Raw genomic sequence first — 15776 nt, 5'->3', positions numbered from 1 at the left:
GTAATTTGAAGCAGTGATAAATAACATGAGCTGCTGCAGCTGACACACTGAGCGGGTCTGCAAGTCCGTGGGTCAGTTAGTGTTCATCAACAACAGATGGCAGCAACGCATCAAACATGGAACTGATGTCTTTAAGTGGATAATTGAACACAGTGTCAAATCTGATCAGACATCAGCTGTTAATGATGAACAACAGACTGCATGATAAGTCTTGCAACTGTCTAAAACCACGTCCAGGGTTTATTATTTTAGGTTTGATCCATTACATTTTGTCCTGTGATGTGTCTGATGTCTTTAATTGTTCAGAACAAAGATACACACTGTACAATATATATTGATATGGTTTTGTTTATCATTATCTTTATTGTTGGACTGACAATTTTTTCACTAAATTTAAATCACTCAACACGTCTGTGCAGCACGTGTGCAGCCATTCAGAGGTCTGGAGCCAAAGTGACAATTTGTAAAATTAACTAGAAGTGTTATATTATTAGATTCATTTTACAATAACATTCTTATGTCGTTTGAAAATTAGAAACACAAGTATGACAATTTAAACCCCTTTTAAATACCTGCAGATAAGAAGCTGTATAAGATACAGTATTCTTTATCTCTCTTTATACTCTTTAAATCTATAGAAGAAATAGCAACATATCAACACTCTAAGAGGGGACTGACGTCAAGTTTCTGTGCCATAATCCTCATATAGTAAAGACTGGCATGGTGTGGGGACTTCTGTAATTTCAACTGAGGACTGGAGAAGATTTACTGAAGATCTCCAACAAACCATAAATACCCATTTAAATGGTGGATAATGAGAATATATGTAACACCAACTCAGCTAAATACATTTAACCACAATATTACTGACACATGCTACAAATGCGGTAGAAAGGGCACATTATACCACTGCCTGTGGGGCTGCCCACAAATCCAGACTCTCTGGATTCTAAACATCAAAGGTATAAAACTATTAACAGATATCAAACTGTGTATCTTTGGTGTTTTTCATATAATAACCTTAGCAAGGCAAACAAATCTATGATTAGTGTTTGCATGCAACAAGCTAAATTTATCATAGAAAAATCATGTAAATCCACTAACAAACCAAGTGTTAGTGACTGACTTGCAGAACTGACCGAACCTCTTGCACTGGAGAAAGTAACTTTTACATTACACAACAGTAAATATGTCATCTTTGACAGTATGTGGATATATATATATTTTATGTTGTTCATAAAGGAGAGGAAAGCATTGGAGGCTTGCTCTCCTTGTATGTCAAGCATCAACTAATGATCATTGATATGTTTTTAGCATACGTCTTTTTTATTTAAAGTGCTTTTCTCTTCAGGATGAAGAACCTTTTGGACCACCGGAAACTCTTAAGAATGACTTGTGTTTTGGACTGTGTTGATTTCTCATGCTATTGCTATGAGCCTTATAGTGACAGTTTTGTTTTGCACCTGTATCCTTTGTTGTAGTGTGATTATTTTCTATAATTATTTATTATCTTATTTTTATTATCTTATTCTTATTATCATAAGAAACCTGGCAGGAGCATAGTTTGAAAACAGATTTAAATGGATTTTAACACCAAAAAAGTTGTGAAAACACAAACTTACTAAGAATGGCTGAGCAATTCACTTCTACTTAATCACCTGATAAAGAGCTTTACTGCATTTAATAGTAATAATGTTGAGCTATATTACTATATATTCTGGTTTTTGTCAGTTGTTTTGTAACAATCATAATATCCAAGTCAAAAACAAACAGCCAAGTTGTTAATTGTGTTGTGCACCAGGAGGACATATTTACACCTGGTAATAATGTCTGATGTCACATTAAACCACAGGTGGATTAGAGTCAAAGGTGTTAATAAACACACTTTAACAACAACACATGATGCAACCGTAATCAACAATTACAGTTAGAGACAGTTATTAGCCCCGCTATGAAAATCTTATTTCTTATTATCTTATTTTTCAAAGATATCCCATGTTCTGTTTAATACAACAAAAACAATTAACACTTCCAAACACCCTAGTTTTCTTTAGGGAGTGTATGTTATTTTACCTTGTACACAGAAACAAAATGATTTTCCAAAATTGTAAAACATTGAGGTCAACTTCAGCATGTGTAATCTGTCTCCAGGTTGTACCAGCATACCTTAGTCTGAGCTTTTCTTGGTCTGTAACCTTGCAGTCCATTCACGTCTTCTCTGACACTTTGATTATAGACCTGGTTAAATCCTTCACTAGTGTCTCAGCTCCTTAGAAACAAACAAACAAAACAATTTTTCATTCGTTTTCTAAATGTTTCCTTCACACCTCTGACATTCTTGCTCTGCACTGTTTCTCTGTTTGAACTTTTTTATGACACCCCTCTCACCAGTTTTCAAAACTTAGACATGCTTTGATAAACCTGTGCACCCTTCTCCTACTTTGTGGGCATCAACAATCCTTTTTCTAGAAAAAGTCTAAACTTTCACAAACGTTACTTGTGTGCACACAGTGTGTGTACTGCAAGAGACCAATCCTCACTTTAGGAGCAAATCAAATGCTTACTTGGTTAAAACATAGACTATACATATACAGTATCATTGCTAATGTGCTATGGCTAAACACAGAGGACTGTTCTTATTGGGCTAATAATATTGACCTGACTGATTTTGGTTTGTGTAAAAAAAAATCTGTTACTCTGTGAAAAGCATTTCTCAAAAGAAATACTAGAGTACAAATGTTGTAATAAAATGTCTTCTGCAGATTTACAAAGTAAAGAATCAAATATTCAGCTAAAATAAACAATGCAACATTCAAAACAAACTACGTCAGCAGAAATCAAGAAATTATTTGGTGCAACTTTCTATTGTTATGCAATTAGTTTTGTGGAAAATGGACATAAACACATTTGTAGAATAATTTTAGAAGGAATCTCTGAAAGTTAAAGTTACCTTTGAAGAAGGTTATTTTAAAAAGAGCTGCCTGGGCCCAGACCTTTGAATCCGTGCACCAGTCACAGTGGAGTGGAGCCAGTTAGGCTGTAAAATGGGGACATGTGAAAAGTGTTAATAATACTATATATAGAATGCATTGAAGCTAATAAAAGGTGTAACTAATTAATTAATAAGAATAATAAGTCATATGACAAGATGGTTTCCACCTGCTAACACATAGGCCTGGTGGAAAAACACTGAAGTGACCTCAGCCTATTCCTTTGTCCTAGTTGCCTTAGAAACCTCTCACTCTGTTTTGTTTAGGATAAAAATGGCCTTCTGACACTCTTATATAGTTTTAAATGATGCTATATTTCTTACAACACAGTGCTACTTATTGAAAATCCTCTCCTTACTGGGCAGAGACAGGGTCAGATGAAAATGGCAGCAAGTGCTCAGGATATTTAAGTTAATGTAGTCAATGGTTCAACTCAGTTGAACTCAGTTCTGAGTTCAGAAAACATTAGGAGGACATTAAGGACTGCAGGCCTGTATGACCCCACGGGGAACAACGAGAGTGGTAGAGAGTAAAATATGCCAGACTACAAGCAAAAGTTTTCTGTATATATAAACTACCACTAATATATGCATGATTAGAATAAAGTTGCAGAAAAGCAACTCTCTAAACTTCCAGATCTTGCATCATACAAAGGGATGATGAAAGAGGAAGGGGAGGAAGGTGTTGAAAGCAAGAGGAGAAGAGATAAAAAACAGTGAATAAGGAAATGCTGAGGGGAGGAGACTCACCAGTGAAGCAGCTCAGAGTGCAGGTCAGCCTCTCTTCGGCTCTGGATGATGGACCGAGCTGAACTCTGCTACCCTCAGCTCCTGAACTTGTCCTGCAGGGCTTTTATGCGTCCTCACTCTGAGGCTGTGGTCCTCTACACGCTCTTCTCCTTTGTTGCCATTCTGACTGTAGGTCTCAACCTGCTGGTTATCATCTCTATCTCTCACTTCAGACAGCTCCACACCCCGACCAACATGCTCCTGCTGTCCCTGGCCTTCTCAGACCTCCTTGTGGGGCTGCTGGTGATGCCGGTGGAAATGGTGCGGTTCATAGAAACCTGCTGGCTGCTGGGTGACCTCATGTGTGCTCTGTCTTACATTATCGGCTTTACTCTCACCTCAGCCTCTGTGGGGAACATGGTACTCATATCCGTCGATCGCTATGTAGCTATTTGTTATCCTCTGCAGTACCCCAGCAAAATCACTCGCAGCAGAGCCAAGGTGTCTGTGAGTCTGTGCTGGGTCTGTTCACTTCTCTACAACAGCCTCATCTTAAAGGACCACCTCACACAGCCAGACAAACACAACTCCTGCTACGGGGAGTGTTTGGTGGTCATCAACTACATCTCTGGAGCAGTCGACCTTGTCTTCACTTTCATCGGCCCTTGCTCAGTCATAGTTGTTCTGTACATGAGAGTGTTTGTTGTAGCGGTGTATCAGGCACGTGCCATGCAGTCTCATATTACAGCTGCATCAGCCGGGGCAACAATAGTCAGCGCAAAGAAATCGGAGCGGAAAGCGGCCAGGACTCTCGGTGTTGTTATACTAATGTTTTTGATGACTTTCTGTCCATATTACTACCCCTCTCTTGCAGGACAGGACACCACAAACGGTGCTTTATCTTGGGCTTTTGTGTCGTGGCTGCTGTATTTCAACTCGTGCCTGAACCCGCTGATATATGCTTTCTTCTATCCATGGTTTAGAAAAGCTGTCTGGTTCATTGTGAGCCTGAAGATACGAGAGCAGGACTCCTCTCAGGCAAACATACTTTAAGTCATGGTACACACACTTTGTAAACAACCTAAATCAAAAATGAAATGAAATTGCTGTTGGTTTTATGTAGTAGGATTTTATAGCACAATCTCCGGTTAACGTGGCGTCTAAAATGCCCTGCTAATACAAAATTCAAAAATCATGCTTCATTTCACATTGTGCTGTTGTCCCTCATGGAAGTCTTAAATGTCATTCAGAGCTGTTAAATGAATCAAAAGAAAATGTAGTCTAATTAATAGAATATATCTAATCAAATCATTTTAAAAGATATGGCAGAAAAAAATGTACAAAGGAAAATGAACATCATCTGTCAGTAACTGAGAATTAACATAAATATCGTTTTGAAAGGGCGAAGCATGTTTATGACATTTTTAGCTGTGTTATCTGAGCTTTATGCATGAACTCCTTTTCAGAGATGAAGAATAACATTTCCACGACCTTTCACAATATTTCAAAAGATAAACTTAAACATATTTTGGCTGAAAATGTGGATCTGTGTGTCACATTGTTACATAGGGTTGAAGCTTACTACAATATAATCAAATGTTCTTACATTGATAAAATCTTTAGGGTTCCAGACTTTTATGGATTTCTGAAACATTCAGAAAAACAACCCTTTCCATAAAGGTAAAAATATCTTTTGTACTGGCCACTCGTGAGTTGATAAAGCTTGTGATACTTGTTATGTTTGAACTTGATGTCTAACAGGTTAAAAAAATATATATATTAATTTTGTTCTTAGTAATTGAACTTAAATGGAAACTTTTTTATACATACCTGTAAATAGACATAATAAGGACGTGTTAATCAAGTACATTTTATTTCAGACGTTTATTTATTTATGTCAACAATTTGGGTTATAACATCCTGTACAAAAAAACTATACAGTTCCACAGTAACAGATAACACAGCTGATGCTGAAGTCTTTATCTCCTCGACTGTGATCGGGGCCTTCTAATTTCTGTCAAACAATAAATATCTAAAATTATTCATGCAGTAAGTGTGGATTTAAACTTCAGCTCATTGACTAACCATAGCAAATAAACATAAAGTAATCTGGTTTTGCAAAAGACACACAACAACAACAACAACCAGCATATATAAATGAAATATAAATACCAGGGATTTCATGTGGCCAAAATTCCTCACAGGCTGGACAATGTGGATCTGGTCTTCCTTTGAAATATCTGGCCACACATGGGTTGTGTATTTTTATGCCACATGTTGGTTTCTCACAGATTTGGCACTGAAAACATTAAATAAGTTCTGTTACAATTATTTTCGAAAACACAGTTTGTACTGCAGCAACACACACTAAATAAGATCAATCATTTTTACTCATGGATATTCAGGAGAATGTCTGCTCCTTACAGCATTCAGATAATAACTTTTAAAGCTCAGACAGATTTTAACTGTAAAAAATACATTTGTTCAGAAACCTTCACTTTCTTCACTAGAAGAGAAAATGTCTCTTTTTTTCTTTGTGAATTAATTGAATAAGCACCTGAATTCATTGATGCATTTATGGTTACAGTAGTCACAATGCTTTACAAGATAGAAAAAGGTTTTATTTACCTGGAAAGCGACGTTGTGGCAGATGTAGCACACTTTGACCTGGTCTGGATACATTTTGCGAATATATTGCTCCATCTCAATGATACATCTGGTGGACAAGGTGTATTCACCTCGTTTCTAAGTTCATAAATAGCTCAGTTACACAGTGAATACATAAAAATGTTAGATTTTGTGATCAGCAAGGTTTGAATGAAAGAAAATGAACGCGTTTCTTATGGTACCATTTTGACAGCTTAATTTTGTTAGTATTTATTTATGTTGTTTTAAATCTTTCCTCATACCGACTTGTATGTATTGATCCTGCTGTTGTCTCCCTATTGTTCATGTATATATTGTTTATATGATTCCCCATTAAATAAGGTTGCTCACAAGTCTTTATAAGGAAAGCATGGTCAATGTGTCCGGCTGGTTACCGGCAACATTTAAACATGCTTTAGAAAAGACTGCTATGAAAGTTAAACAGTGCTGGTAGTGTGGAACAGAATATGTTACCTCACTGAGCCAGTTGTCCTGCACGAATCGGCTCAACAGGTGCTCTGTTTCACTCTTCTTCAGCTTTTTAGTGGTCATGGAGTCGGTGCTGTTCAGAATATCAGTGGAGCTGGCTGTGCCATTCTCAGAGCCCACAATCAGGTCCATCTGAAACAGAACATCTGAATTAGAACAGCTGCTTTGCGAGTAATCAAATAACTCACTGAAGGAACTAAGACTTATATTACATCAACTACAATATAATGTTGCACAAGGTAACTCCACAGCAAGTTAACCTATTGGGGTTTGATTCCTGTAACAGACACCTTAAACAATAAATGTATCCTGTGATCATTTATTTCTGTGAATTAAACTCACCGTCTTTCTAAACAGTTCCAGTTCATTGTCAGCATAATCTGAAGACATCCTGGTTATATCTGTCTCAGCCATGTTCACCTGGACATCAATGAAAGTCAAATTGTGATCAGCTTTAAAAAAGTAAATAATGAAGAAACAGGCCTCGAACCTCAGACATGATAGAAAAGTCAAAGCCACTAACCAAGGCATAGTGCTGGTAACCAGTGACCTCAGACATGCCTTTTCTAATTTGCATGAACATTGGCTGCAGCTTTGAGTTGATGACCTCAATGAAATCATCCAGTCTGTCGGCTGCACACTGTGCTGCAAAAAAATACAACAACAACAACAAGGTTTGCTAGACTCAAGAAAATGCATTAAGTTAAATATTATTCTGGTAAAGACCAGTGAGTCCCAAACTGCCAAACAACTAACAGGCATGATTTCAAATGTAGTATTAAAGATGTGTTAAATGAGAAAATTATCAAGAAATCACTAATAACTGTTTATAAGTCTAAGCTGACTTACTGCTGTGTACTTCACAGCAGTGCTGGTATAGTGCTTTCGCCCCTTGTTCATCAATGATGCCATTGGCCATCATGGTTTGCAGAAACCGTCGATGGCTGTCGCCCATCTGCCGTGACATGTCTGTAGAAAGAGTAAAGGTGAAATATTAAATACAACCGCATACAATGTCCAACAGGATAAAAGTCGAGGTGAGGCACACATAAAATCTCTGTAAATACTGTAAATGTGCACTTAAGTTGAGAGACAGAGCTTCTAGTAAGAAATGAAAAGATGATGATCTCTGGAAATCATGGTGCAGGGGTGGAAAAACATGAAAGCATTTATGTTTGTGCAATTTAGGCACTATTGCTGCAGCCGTGATTTATGTTATTCATCCATTTGACAGACACACAGCAGATTAACAAACGTGTTTTCATGGCTGTAACTGCAAGACTGACGTTGGGTCGTTGTATTGACTTAAATAGTTTTTATGATTGTGTTTTTTTATTCGATTAATTAACGTGACGTTGGAAGCCCTAGCTAGCCGTTAACAGTTTACTAACTGTCAAAGTGTCAAAGTGGTGATTTTGCCAGTTATCGTTCAATCTTAGCTATTTATTGTTCTCTTTCATGGCAGCTGTCCATACCGTGCACATACATAAGCTTTTTCAGTACAGTTAACATAAGTTTACCTGCTCTCCTCCTCCGGTCTCCTGTTCAGCGCGCCTTCCGTGTTTGTCCTCTTTCTTCTTCTCCGCTTCCGTTTAGTAGGTAAGCCGAGCGGTGATATATTGCCCCCTGCTGCTGCTGAGGAGAACCAGGCACACTACATTATTTAAAATGGATTTAAATTCTTTTTAAAAGCGCAAATTAAAACACTGTTTTTTTTTACACAACACTAACTTGCTTTTGGAATTTAAAACTGGTGAATTTCAATAAAAATGTACTATTTATGTAATACATTCATTTCCAGTACAATCACCATTCATGTGTGCCCCTGCTCCCTTGCCTCTAAAGCCATGAAGTCTTTGTCAATAAAATTATAATTTGTTTTCAGCTATCATTGGAATACATGACATCTTATCTTGAAAGCGGCAATTGTTTTATAAGGGTCTATGTTTGCCATTACAACCACCACTCATTTTATGTTCTGTTCATTGTATGTCTGTTATGCCATGTCAATTTATAGCCTTACTTTTAGTTTACATTGTTTACTTGACCTTATTTACCTTAATTTTATCTTAGTGTTATCTTATTTCATGTTAATTATTATATGTTTTTATGTATGCACCAATCACTAAGGCAAATTCCTAGTAATGTGAATCCCCTTCACTTACATGGCAATAAACACGATTCTGATTCTGATTGTTTTGGGCTTTAGAAAAACTGCAAATGAAATTATATTTATTATTACCATTTCAAATGTTTGCATATTGTAACCTTTCTTTGGCAAAACACACCTTAATCACTGACTTCTAAGGCAATATTGTCAAATGTAGCATTTACTGGTAAAACACTACAGGTGTTACTACAGCCATTAAGTGTTCTAACTGAACTATTCTGAATGATGAAACAACATTTTTAGTGCAGTCTCTGTACTGATCTACATGTATCAGTTCCCATCAAACAGCACGTACAACAAACTGCATTTATTCTAAAGGCTTTATTACTCTAACAAATTAAATAAGAACATATAATACAATGTGTGTCTGATTACAATATAGCCTATTATTAACATTTAAATACAGTATCCAATATCATCGAGTTTTACTGCAGCATTTAACCTAATATTCCTCAACACTGTCCCATATTATCTGATGATATTCATCAAAGATGTCTAATTCAACCAAGGTGTCAGAAAGCAGTCGGGCTCTCATCACTGTGCACTTCAGGGCTGAGAGTTGATCAGTATGTTTGCATCAACACACATAAATCAATTAAGGCAAAAATTAGCACAGAAAGAGGTGAACAGCATTTACACTGCATCCTGATTTGAATGTGAATAAATATTTTAACTGGTGACTGAAAAATCTGACATGCCGAGAAAAAATAAGAAATATAAAAAGATGTCACTGGTGCTTGTTTTCTGTGAAACAAATCTGTATTAAACCATATTAACACCATGTTGTACAAGCAGAATGTAAATACAGTAACTTGTTTCATGGTGACTATGACTTGTAAACCAATGCTTTACAATATACAGTATATAAACTGTTACTGCCTTTGTATGTTCAATTAATTTAGAAATGTTTATGCAAACACACTGATGTTCAGATTCTGCTCAAAGTGGGATGACTTGATAAAGAATCAACCACCTTTCATTATTAAAACAGCCAGAGTTAAAGGTCACATTACGCTGATATCACTGCCCGGTCCTTGCCCCTGTTTTGTGTTGGTAAATACAAAAATTTGTTTCATTAAATTAATCGAATTGTCTAGAATAACCTTTCATATGTAAACAGAGGTAATAGTATGCAATAGTTGCACAGCATCTCTATAAAACAGCAGAAAGACAGTGATGAGGGCAATGATCTCAGAGCTGGGTAAACCCGACACCAACATCAGCAGATGGCATTCATCTTTTTATAGTCATAGTAACTTGCTCACTGCATGAAATAAACATAGGGAATACTGTGCTAAGTAATCTGTCCTCTCTTCCATATGTGTCACCAAACGTTGCTTAAGTGCAGGTATAATTGCAGAAGAAAACAAAGCTCTCATCCCCACCAAATCAAACTGGACACACTCAATGTGCAATATAACAATCAATCCTTTACAACGTGACTGGAACATCTAGGCAAGCGCCACTCATTCTTCCAGAACTAGGACACATTTATGGCTCAAGCCTTCCCATCACCATTTCCCATCTCTCCCGAGCGGCCCTCGTTGACTCAGTGTGCTTTTCGGCCCCTGTAATGTCTTTTTTCTTTTTAGTTGGCAGAGGTTGGCTGAGAAAATACCACACCTGAGGACAAACAAGATACAGTTACATCTACAGTGGAACAGATAAAAGTCGAGAGCTGTGCATGTGAATCAGCTAAGAACCACCACATTCACTCCTTGAGCAGGCAGATGACTATGATGTGACAGTGACTGTGTGTGTGCTGTACCGTGTGTTCTAGTGGCTGGTAGGGAACTGTCCATGTGTGTTGATGGACTGTTGCAGTCTCTCTTCTTTGGCCCTTCTGCTGTGGCAAAGCTGTAGAAAAACAAAACACACAAACCATCAATGTATCCTTCCCGTTCACCCTGTCACATCCTCCACAATCCCATCCTGCACTTCTGGCCTCTCACCGTTCTCTTCTCCATGAAACTAGTCAGAAATTCGTCAATGTCAGTGCGTCCTTCCAGGAAGTTTTCAGCTGTAACCTCTGACTCCTCCTCTGCTTGGTGGGCTGCAACTTTTAACCGAGCTTGTAGAGTGCTAAGACTGCAGCTCTAAATAAAAAACGAAAAAGGGAGAAGATTTCAGAGGAAAGTGTGAAGACTATCTTCTCTTTACTTTTAAAGTCTTCAACTCTTCAGGTCTAGTAACAAGTACAAATACAGCTTTTACTATTCAATAAATGAACCAAATTGGCCGGTTCAATCACTGAAATGTTAATAATAAAACCCCTAAGCATATTAATAACCATACCAAAAGCCTTAATCCAAAACATTCTAACATCTATTGTCAATACATCCATTTACCTCACTGAGTTCATGCTGTCTCTGCATCTTTGTCTCAAAGGCCGACTTCATCTGAGTCAGCTGTTCATACTGTCCACACAATAGACAACACAATACATGAGCTGTGAGACAACAACAGTGACTGCTGTGCATGTGTCCATGTTACTGAGCGGTGTGATGGAAGAACTTACTTTATAGAGCATCTCTTGTCTTTTTCCTTCCAGCTGTGGCTCCATCTGAAGATTTTTCTCTGCAAAAGAAAACAAGATGTGAGACTTAACCCTGACCAATATTCAAAGCGATACTTTAGGGGAGGAAAGGAACTTACTAGCCATGGACACTATATTGGTGACCAGCTCTTCTTTATCACTGGTGATCTTTTTGAGTTGTGGCAAAGTCACAAAGAACTCCAGCAGCACATCCTCATTATCAGACATGTCTGACAACTGAGCCAGACTGTAGGCAGAAAGAAAAACAGCAGCAGATAAATAACAGTTGGTGTAAAAATCCAATACATCCAAGTATGGATGTATAACATCATTTAAGTTTAGAAAATCTTACTTTATGTCACAGAGTTCTGGAAAAGACTCAGGAATCTCAGGCATCTTGTACATGTGTCCATTCAGTCCGGCCTAGAAGAGATGAGGAGGTTGATTCAGAAGTTTGTTTTTTCTGGTCTAAGTGTTCACAATATTTATCTGACCATCAAGAGTGTACCTGTGAGTCTCCAGTTGGTACAGGTAGTGGCAGGTCCGAAATCAGTCCATATGGAGCTGGAGCTCGAGGGGGCCCATGGGCACTGTCGACTCCTGAATGAGGCATGGGAGCTGGGCCTGGACCAGGAGGCGGTGTCGGACTGGGACCCACGTTCCGAGGACCATAGTGAAAAGCCTGAGTCGGGTAAGGTGCCATGCCTGACGACTTGTAAATACTGCTGCAACAAATGAGGAAGGAAATAAGAAACGTGTGTGCTTTAACATAGTATGATATAAAGCTTTTTAGATTAAACTGCTGCCTTGCCAAACTGAAGCATGATGGTACATATATGTACCTGAGACCAAGGTTCTGAGAATGAGATAATATATAAATACTCACTATGGAAAGCCACCAGGGCCAGCAGACATCAGTGCAGGAGGACTTTTCCAGAACTCATCCAACAGACTTTGAATGACCTTACCCAAATCCGAGTGCATCCCAAACTACAACATGTAAAACAGAAAAAAACAAATATTCAGGAAGGAGTGAGCAACTATACAGATAAAGCTATAGCATACATTTAAATGTTTAAATGTTTGAATTCAGCTGCTCAGTCTTCTCTGTATCTATTTTGGGCCAGAATAACAAACTGAACAGAAATGACATAATTTATTGAATCAGGATACAGGAGGAGGAAAACCAAACTGAATTTTCTGAATATATGTTTAAATACATTTTCCTGGTCTAATGGTCAGAGACGTTTGCTTTTTCACATACCAGTCATGCAAAGATCTACTGTTTAGCTGTGAAATCCCCCTAACTTTTATTTCTTACTTCTTACAGTTTCAGTCTGATGTGGGATTTCGATATGAGCGATGATCTCTTCTTTTGCCATACCACTAATGTTATTACTGAGAAGTGTTTCATTTCCTCAGTTTCAATGAAAACTTTACACCAAGTTGATAGACAACTACTTACATTAGAGATGAGAGGGCTTGTGATCATGGTGCCATTATTGCTGTCAACTAAGTGGTGACCGACAGGGGGGTAGACACTAACCACCGGCTTCTCTTGTGGGAACTGAGGAGGCAACAGACTGGAAGAAAGAGGAATGACAGTGAAATATTAGTTGATGGATAGCTACTGATGACTGGATGCCTCTTTTCAATCTCATACATGATACCCTCATAAAATGCTCCCAGACAGAGAGTTGTTATGTTCTCACCGGTAAGAGCACCAGACACTGAAGCCAATCAGACATGTTGTTAGGAATAACTGCCGATTTTTTTTTCCTCCAACATGACCCTTGGACTATATGCGTGAAAATGTACTCACATGTTAACACTAATGGTTGAGTTGTTGACTGTGAATGGTATTCTGTACTCCACATCTTTCTGGATCTCTGCAAGGCTGTAGAAATAGAAAAACACATGAATGTCACGATTTATCAATTAAGCCACATTTACACTGTTGAGAACGAAAAAAAAGGCAGATTCATGTCTTTTATGCCTACTGTCATCATTTTTCATAAACAAAATTGTGTGATTTCATAAAATACAGTGCATTGTGTCAAGGTTTAAAGATTAGAAAAGACTTTTTAACTGAATTTCATCACAAGGGAGCTTACACATTGTAATTACTGCATCATTAACAATAGGTGTGTGAGTTTCAGAAAACATGAATTCCTGCCAGTCAGTAAGAATCGATGAAGTCACTTGTAGGACTGGTGAAACATTTTTTTGCTGTTTGATACAACATGACCTGGATGACCGAGAAACACTACAAATGTTAAGAAAAAACGTTCCCTGACATTAATAACAAGAAACTTTTTACTGCCTCTATTCCTGTCCTCAAAACTTATTTGACTAAGTAAATAATGACATGGAAATGTCTCGCTGGTTAAATTTATACTTCTGAAATGCAAATGTACAGAAATGCTACATGCAATGTCAAATAAGTCACAACCCATTACAAACCTGTATACATTAGGGCCTTACGTTACTTTTAGTCCTGCATAGTGTAAGGATCTCATTTTCTCCCCTAACATTAGTATGACTAATATTCAACACAGTGCATTAGCATCCGAGCCCCATGATATGCTAGGTTTTTTCCACTGAATGTGTGTAATTTGATATTCTTGTCACACATTTCAAGGCAGAACTGTTGTTGTTGTCTTTATTTGAGTCCAGTGTAAAGGCAGCTGGATAGCTGATGTGACAGAATCATTTGGTAAACAAAGGCTAATACCTTAATCTCCATATCTGAGTAACAAGCTCATCCTAAAACAACACGTGTGACAAGTTGGCGTGACAATCACTGGAATGATGACAGTGTGGCCACAGCTTGTCTAAAAATAGACAGTCACTGTCACTACCACTAGCTTACTTAGCTAGCAGGCTAACACGGTATTTGGTAAATCACAACTAGCTAGTTAGCTATCGGGAATGTTTAGTAGACACTTCCAGTTCAAACCACACTTTAAACCGTGTGATATGAGTCTGACGTATTAAGAAAGGCAAAAAATACCGATAACAAAAAACAGCTAGTTAGCCAAATAGCTAACTACGTGAACAGTGTGTGAAAACTGAGTCAACGTGTATCCTGTAATTAGCACTAGTGAGAGGCTCGGAAATACCGTGTCTACTGTTTTGTCAGAAAATGTCAATGTAAACAAGCTAATGACCAGGGCCGGGTTTAGGTGATAGATAATCGGTCACGTTACCTAGGGTGAGCGGCTTTGAGGGACTCGATCTGCCGCTGTCTCTGTTGCTGTAGACTGTTGATAGGAGGGAGAGGTCCGGAGCCTTTGGACAGGGGAAAAAGCCAGTTCATTCTCTCCTGGCGACACCACCACGGACTGCACTTGGTGACAGAATACAAAGGCCGACTATACACGAAGAAGAAATGGAAGAGAAAGTGAGCATAAGCAGCACACGGTGCGGAGATTTGTGGTGCTAAACCCCCAGTTAGCTGGCTGAGTAAGGATTCGGTTTGTTGTCCACACGAGTTTTTGTTGTATTGACGTTACAAACAGATGTCATATCCTTATGTGTCGGATTGATTGTTAGTCCCGTTGCATTTTTAAGAGTTTGTGCGCAGTTTTAGTCCTTGATTAATATTACTAGAGCGAAAGATGATAGCTAAAGGAAGAACACAACATAGCTAATAACAGCTTGTTCAACTTATTTACGTATTACGTCACACAACAAGTCAGCGTATAACGCAACTTCCGGTAGTCATCTATTTTCAGTATTACTTCATTAAAATGTTTTTATTCCTGTTTTTTTAATTAAAATTAGAATGATAGCTTTAATATACTAAAAACAAAAATGTGCAACATATTTACATTATATCAGATCATATTTTAAGATAAGTGTGGTTAGAGCTCAGCATGTAATGTAAAACATCTCCATATAGCTGAAAAATGGTAAAGTAATGACAGAAAAAAGAACTAACACATTTAGTAGGACATCACATTAATAGTTAATTAATTTATATATATATTAAGTCTTATTCTTTAACACAATAACTCTGTGTCCATTTTTGTACAGTTAGGATGGTGTTTTATGAAGAACTAAAAATTATCACAAAGAACACTACAGATGCTTGTATGTTGAAATTGTAGGGTCATCAACAGACCACAGAGACAGAAAAGAGAAGTCGAACTGAAAATAACAGACACGTCACAACCCTAGAAACAATATTTTCTCACATGCTCATGCACATCTTC

General features: G+C 37.7%; 3 protein-coding genes across 4 annotated transcripts; 1 reads left to right on the top strand and 2 right to left on the bottom strand.

The window, feature by feature from the left end:
• Positions 1–3784: 3784 nt before the first annotated feature.
• LOC114433174 (trace amine-associated receptor 8b-like) lies at positions 3785–4771 on the top strand. Its single transcript, XM_028401584.1, has one exon. The coding sequence runs from the start codon at positions 3785–3787 to the stop codon at positions 4769–4771; it is 987 nt and encodes a 328-aa protein (XP_028257385.1).
• An 812-nt stretch (positions 4772–5583) lies between these two features.
• nsmce1 (NSE1 component of SMC5/6 complex) lies at positions 5584–8429 on the bottom strand. The gene is made up of 8 exons (XM_028401444.1): positions 8374–8429; positions 7703–7822; positions 7377–7498; positions 7196–7273; positions 6839–6985; positions 6347–6463; positions 5891–6017; positions 5584–5732 (listed from the first exon to the last, which is right to left on the bottom strand). The coding sequence occupies exons 2-8, from the start codon at positions 7818–7820 to the stop codon at positions 5698–5700; spliced, it is 744 nt and encodes a 247-aa protein (XP_028257245.1). The 5' UTR covers positions 7821–7822; positions 8374–8429; the 3' UTR covers positions 5584–5697.
• A 2179-nt stretch (positions 8430–10608) lies between these two features.
• On the bottom strand, positions 10609–15260 carry vps37a (VPS37A subunit of ESCRT-I). Of its 2 annotated transcripts, none has more exons than XM_028401223.1 (12): positions 14769–15260; positions 13382–13456; positions 13025–13142; positions 12446–12549; positions 12068–12284; positions 11912–11982; positions 11679–11806; positions 11542–11600; positions 11372–11440; positions 10976–11119; positions 10792–10880; positions 10609–10646 (listed from the first exon to the last, which is right to left on the bottom strand). In XM_028401223.1, exons 1-11 carry the CDS (start codon positions 14876–14878, stop codon positions 10800–10802), a joined length of 1176 nt encoding a protein of 391 aa, XP_028257024.1. In that variant the 5' UTR covers positions 14879–15260; the 3' UTR covers positions 10609–10646; positions 10792–10799. The 2 variants fall into 2 exon arrangements, with proteins under 2 accessions (XP_028257024.1, XP_028257033.1); XM_028401232.1 differs by having other exon boundaries at positions 12068–12281.
• Positions 15261–15776: the final 516 nt, after the last annotated feature.

This window comes from Parambassis ranga, chromosome 1, assembly GCF_900634625.1.
Source record: "Parambassis ranga chromosome 1, fParRan2.1, whole genome shotgun sequence".
Classification (NCBI taxonomy): Eukaryota; Metazoa; Chordata; class Actinopteri; family Ambassidae; genus Parambassis; species Parambassis ranga.
This window is presented reverse-complemented; position numbering and strand designations above follow the sequence as displayed.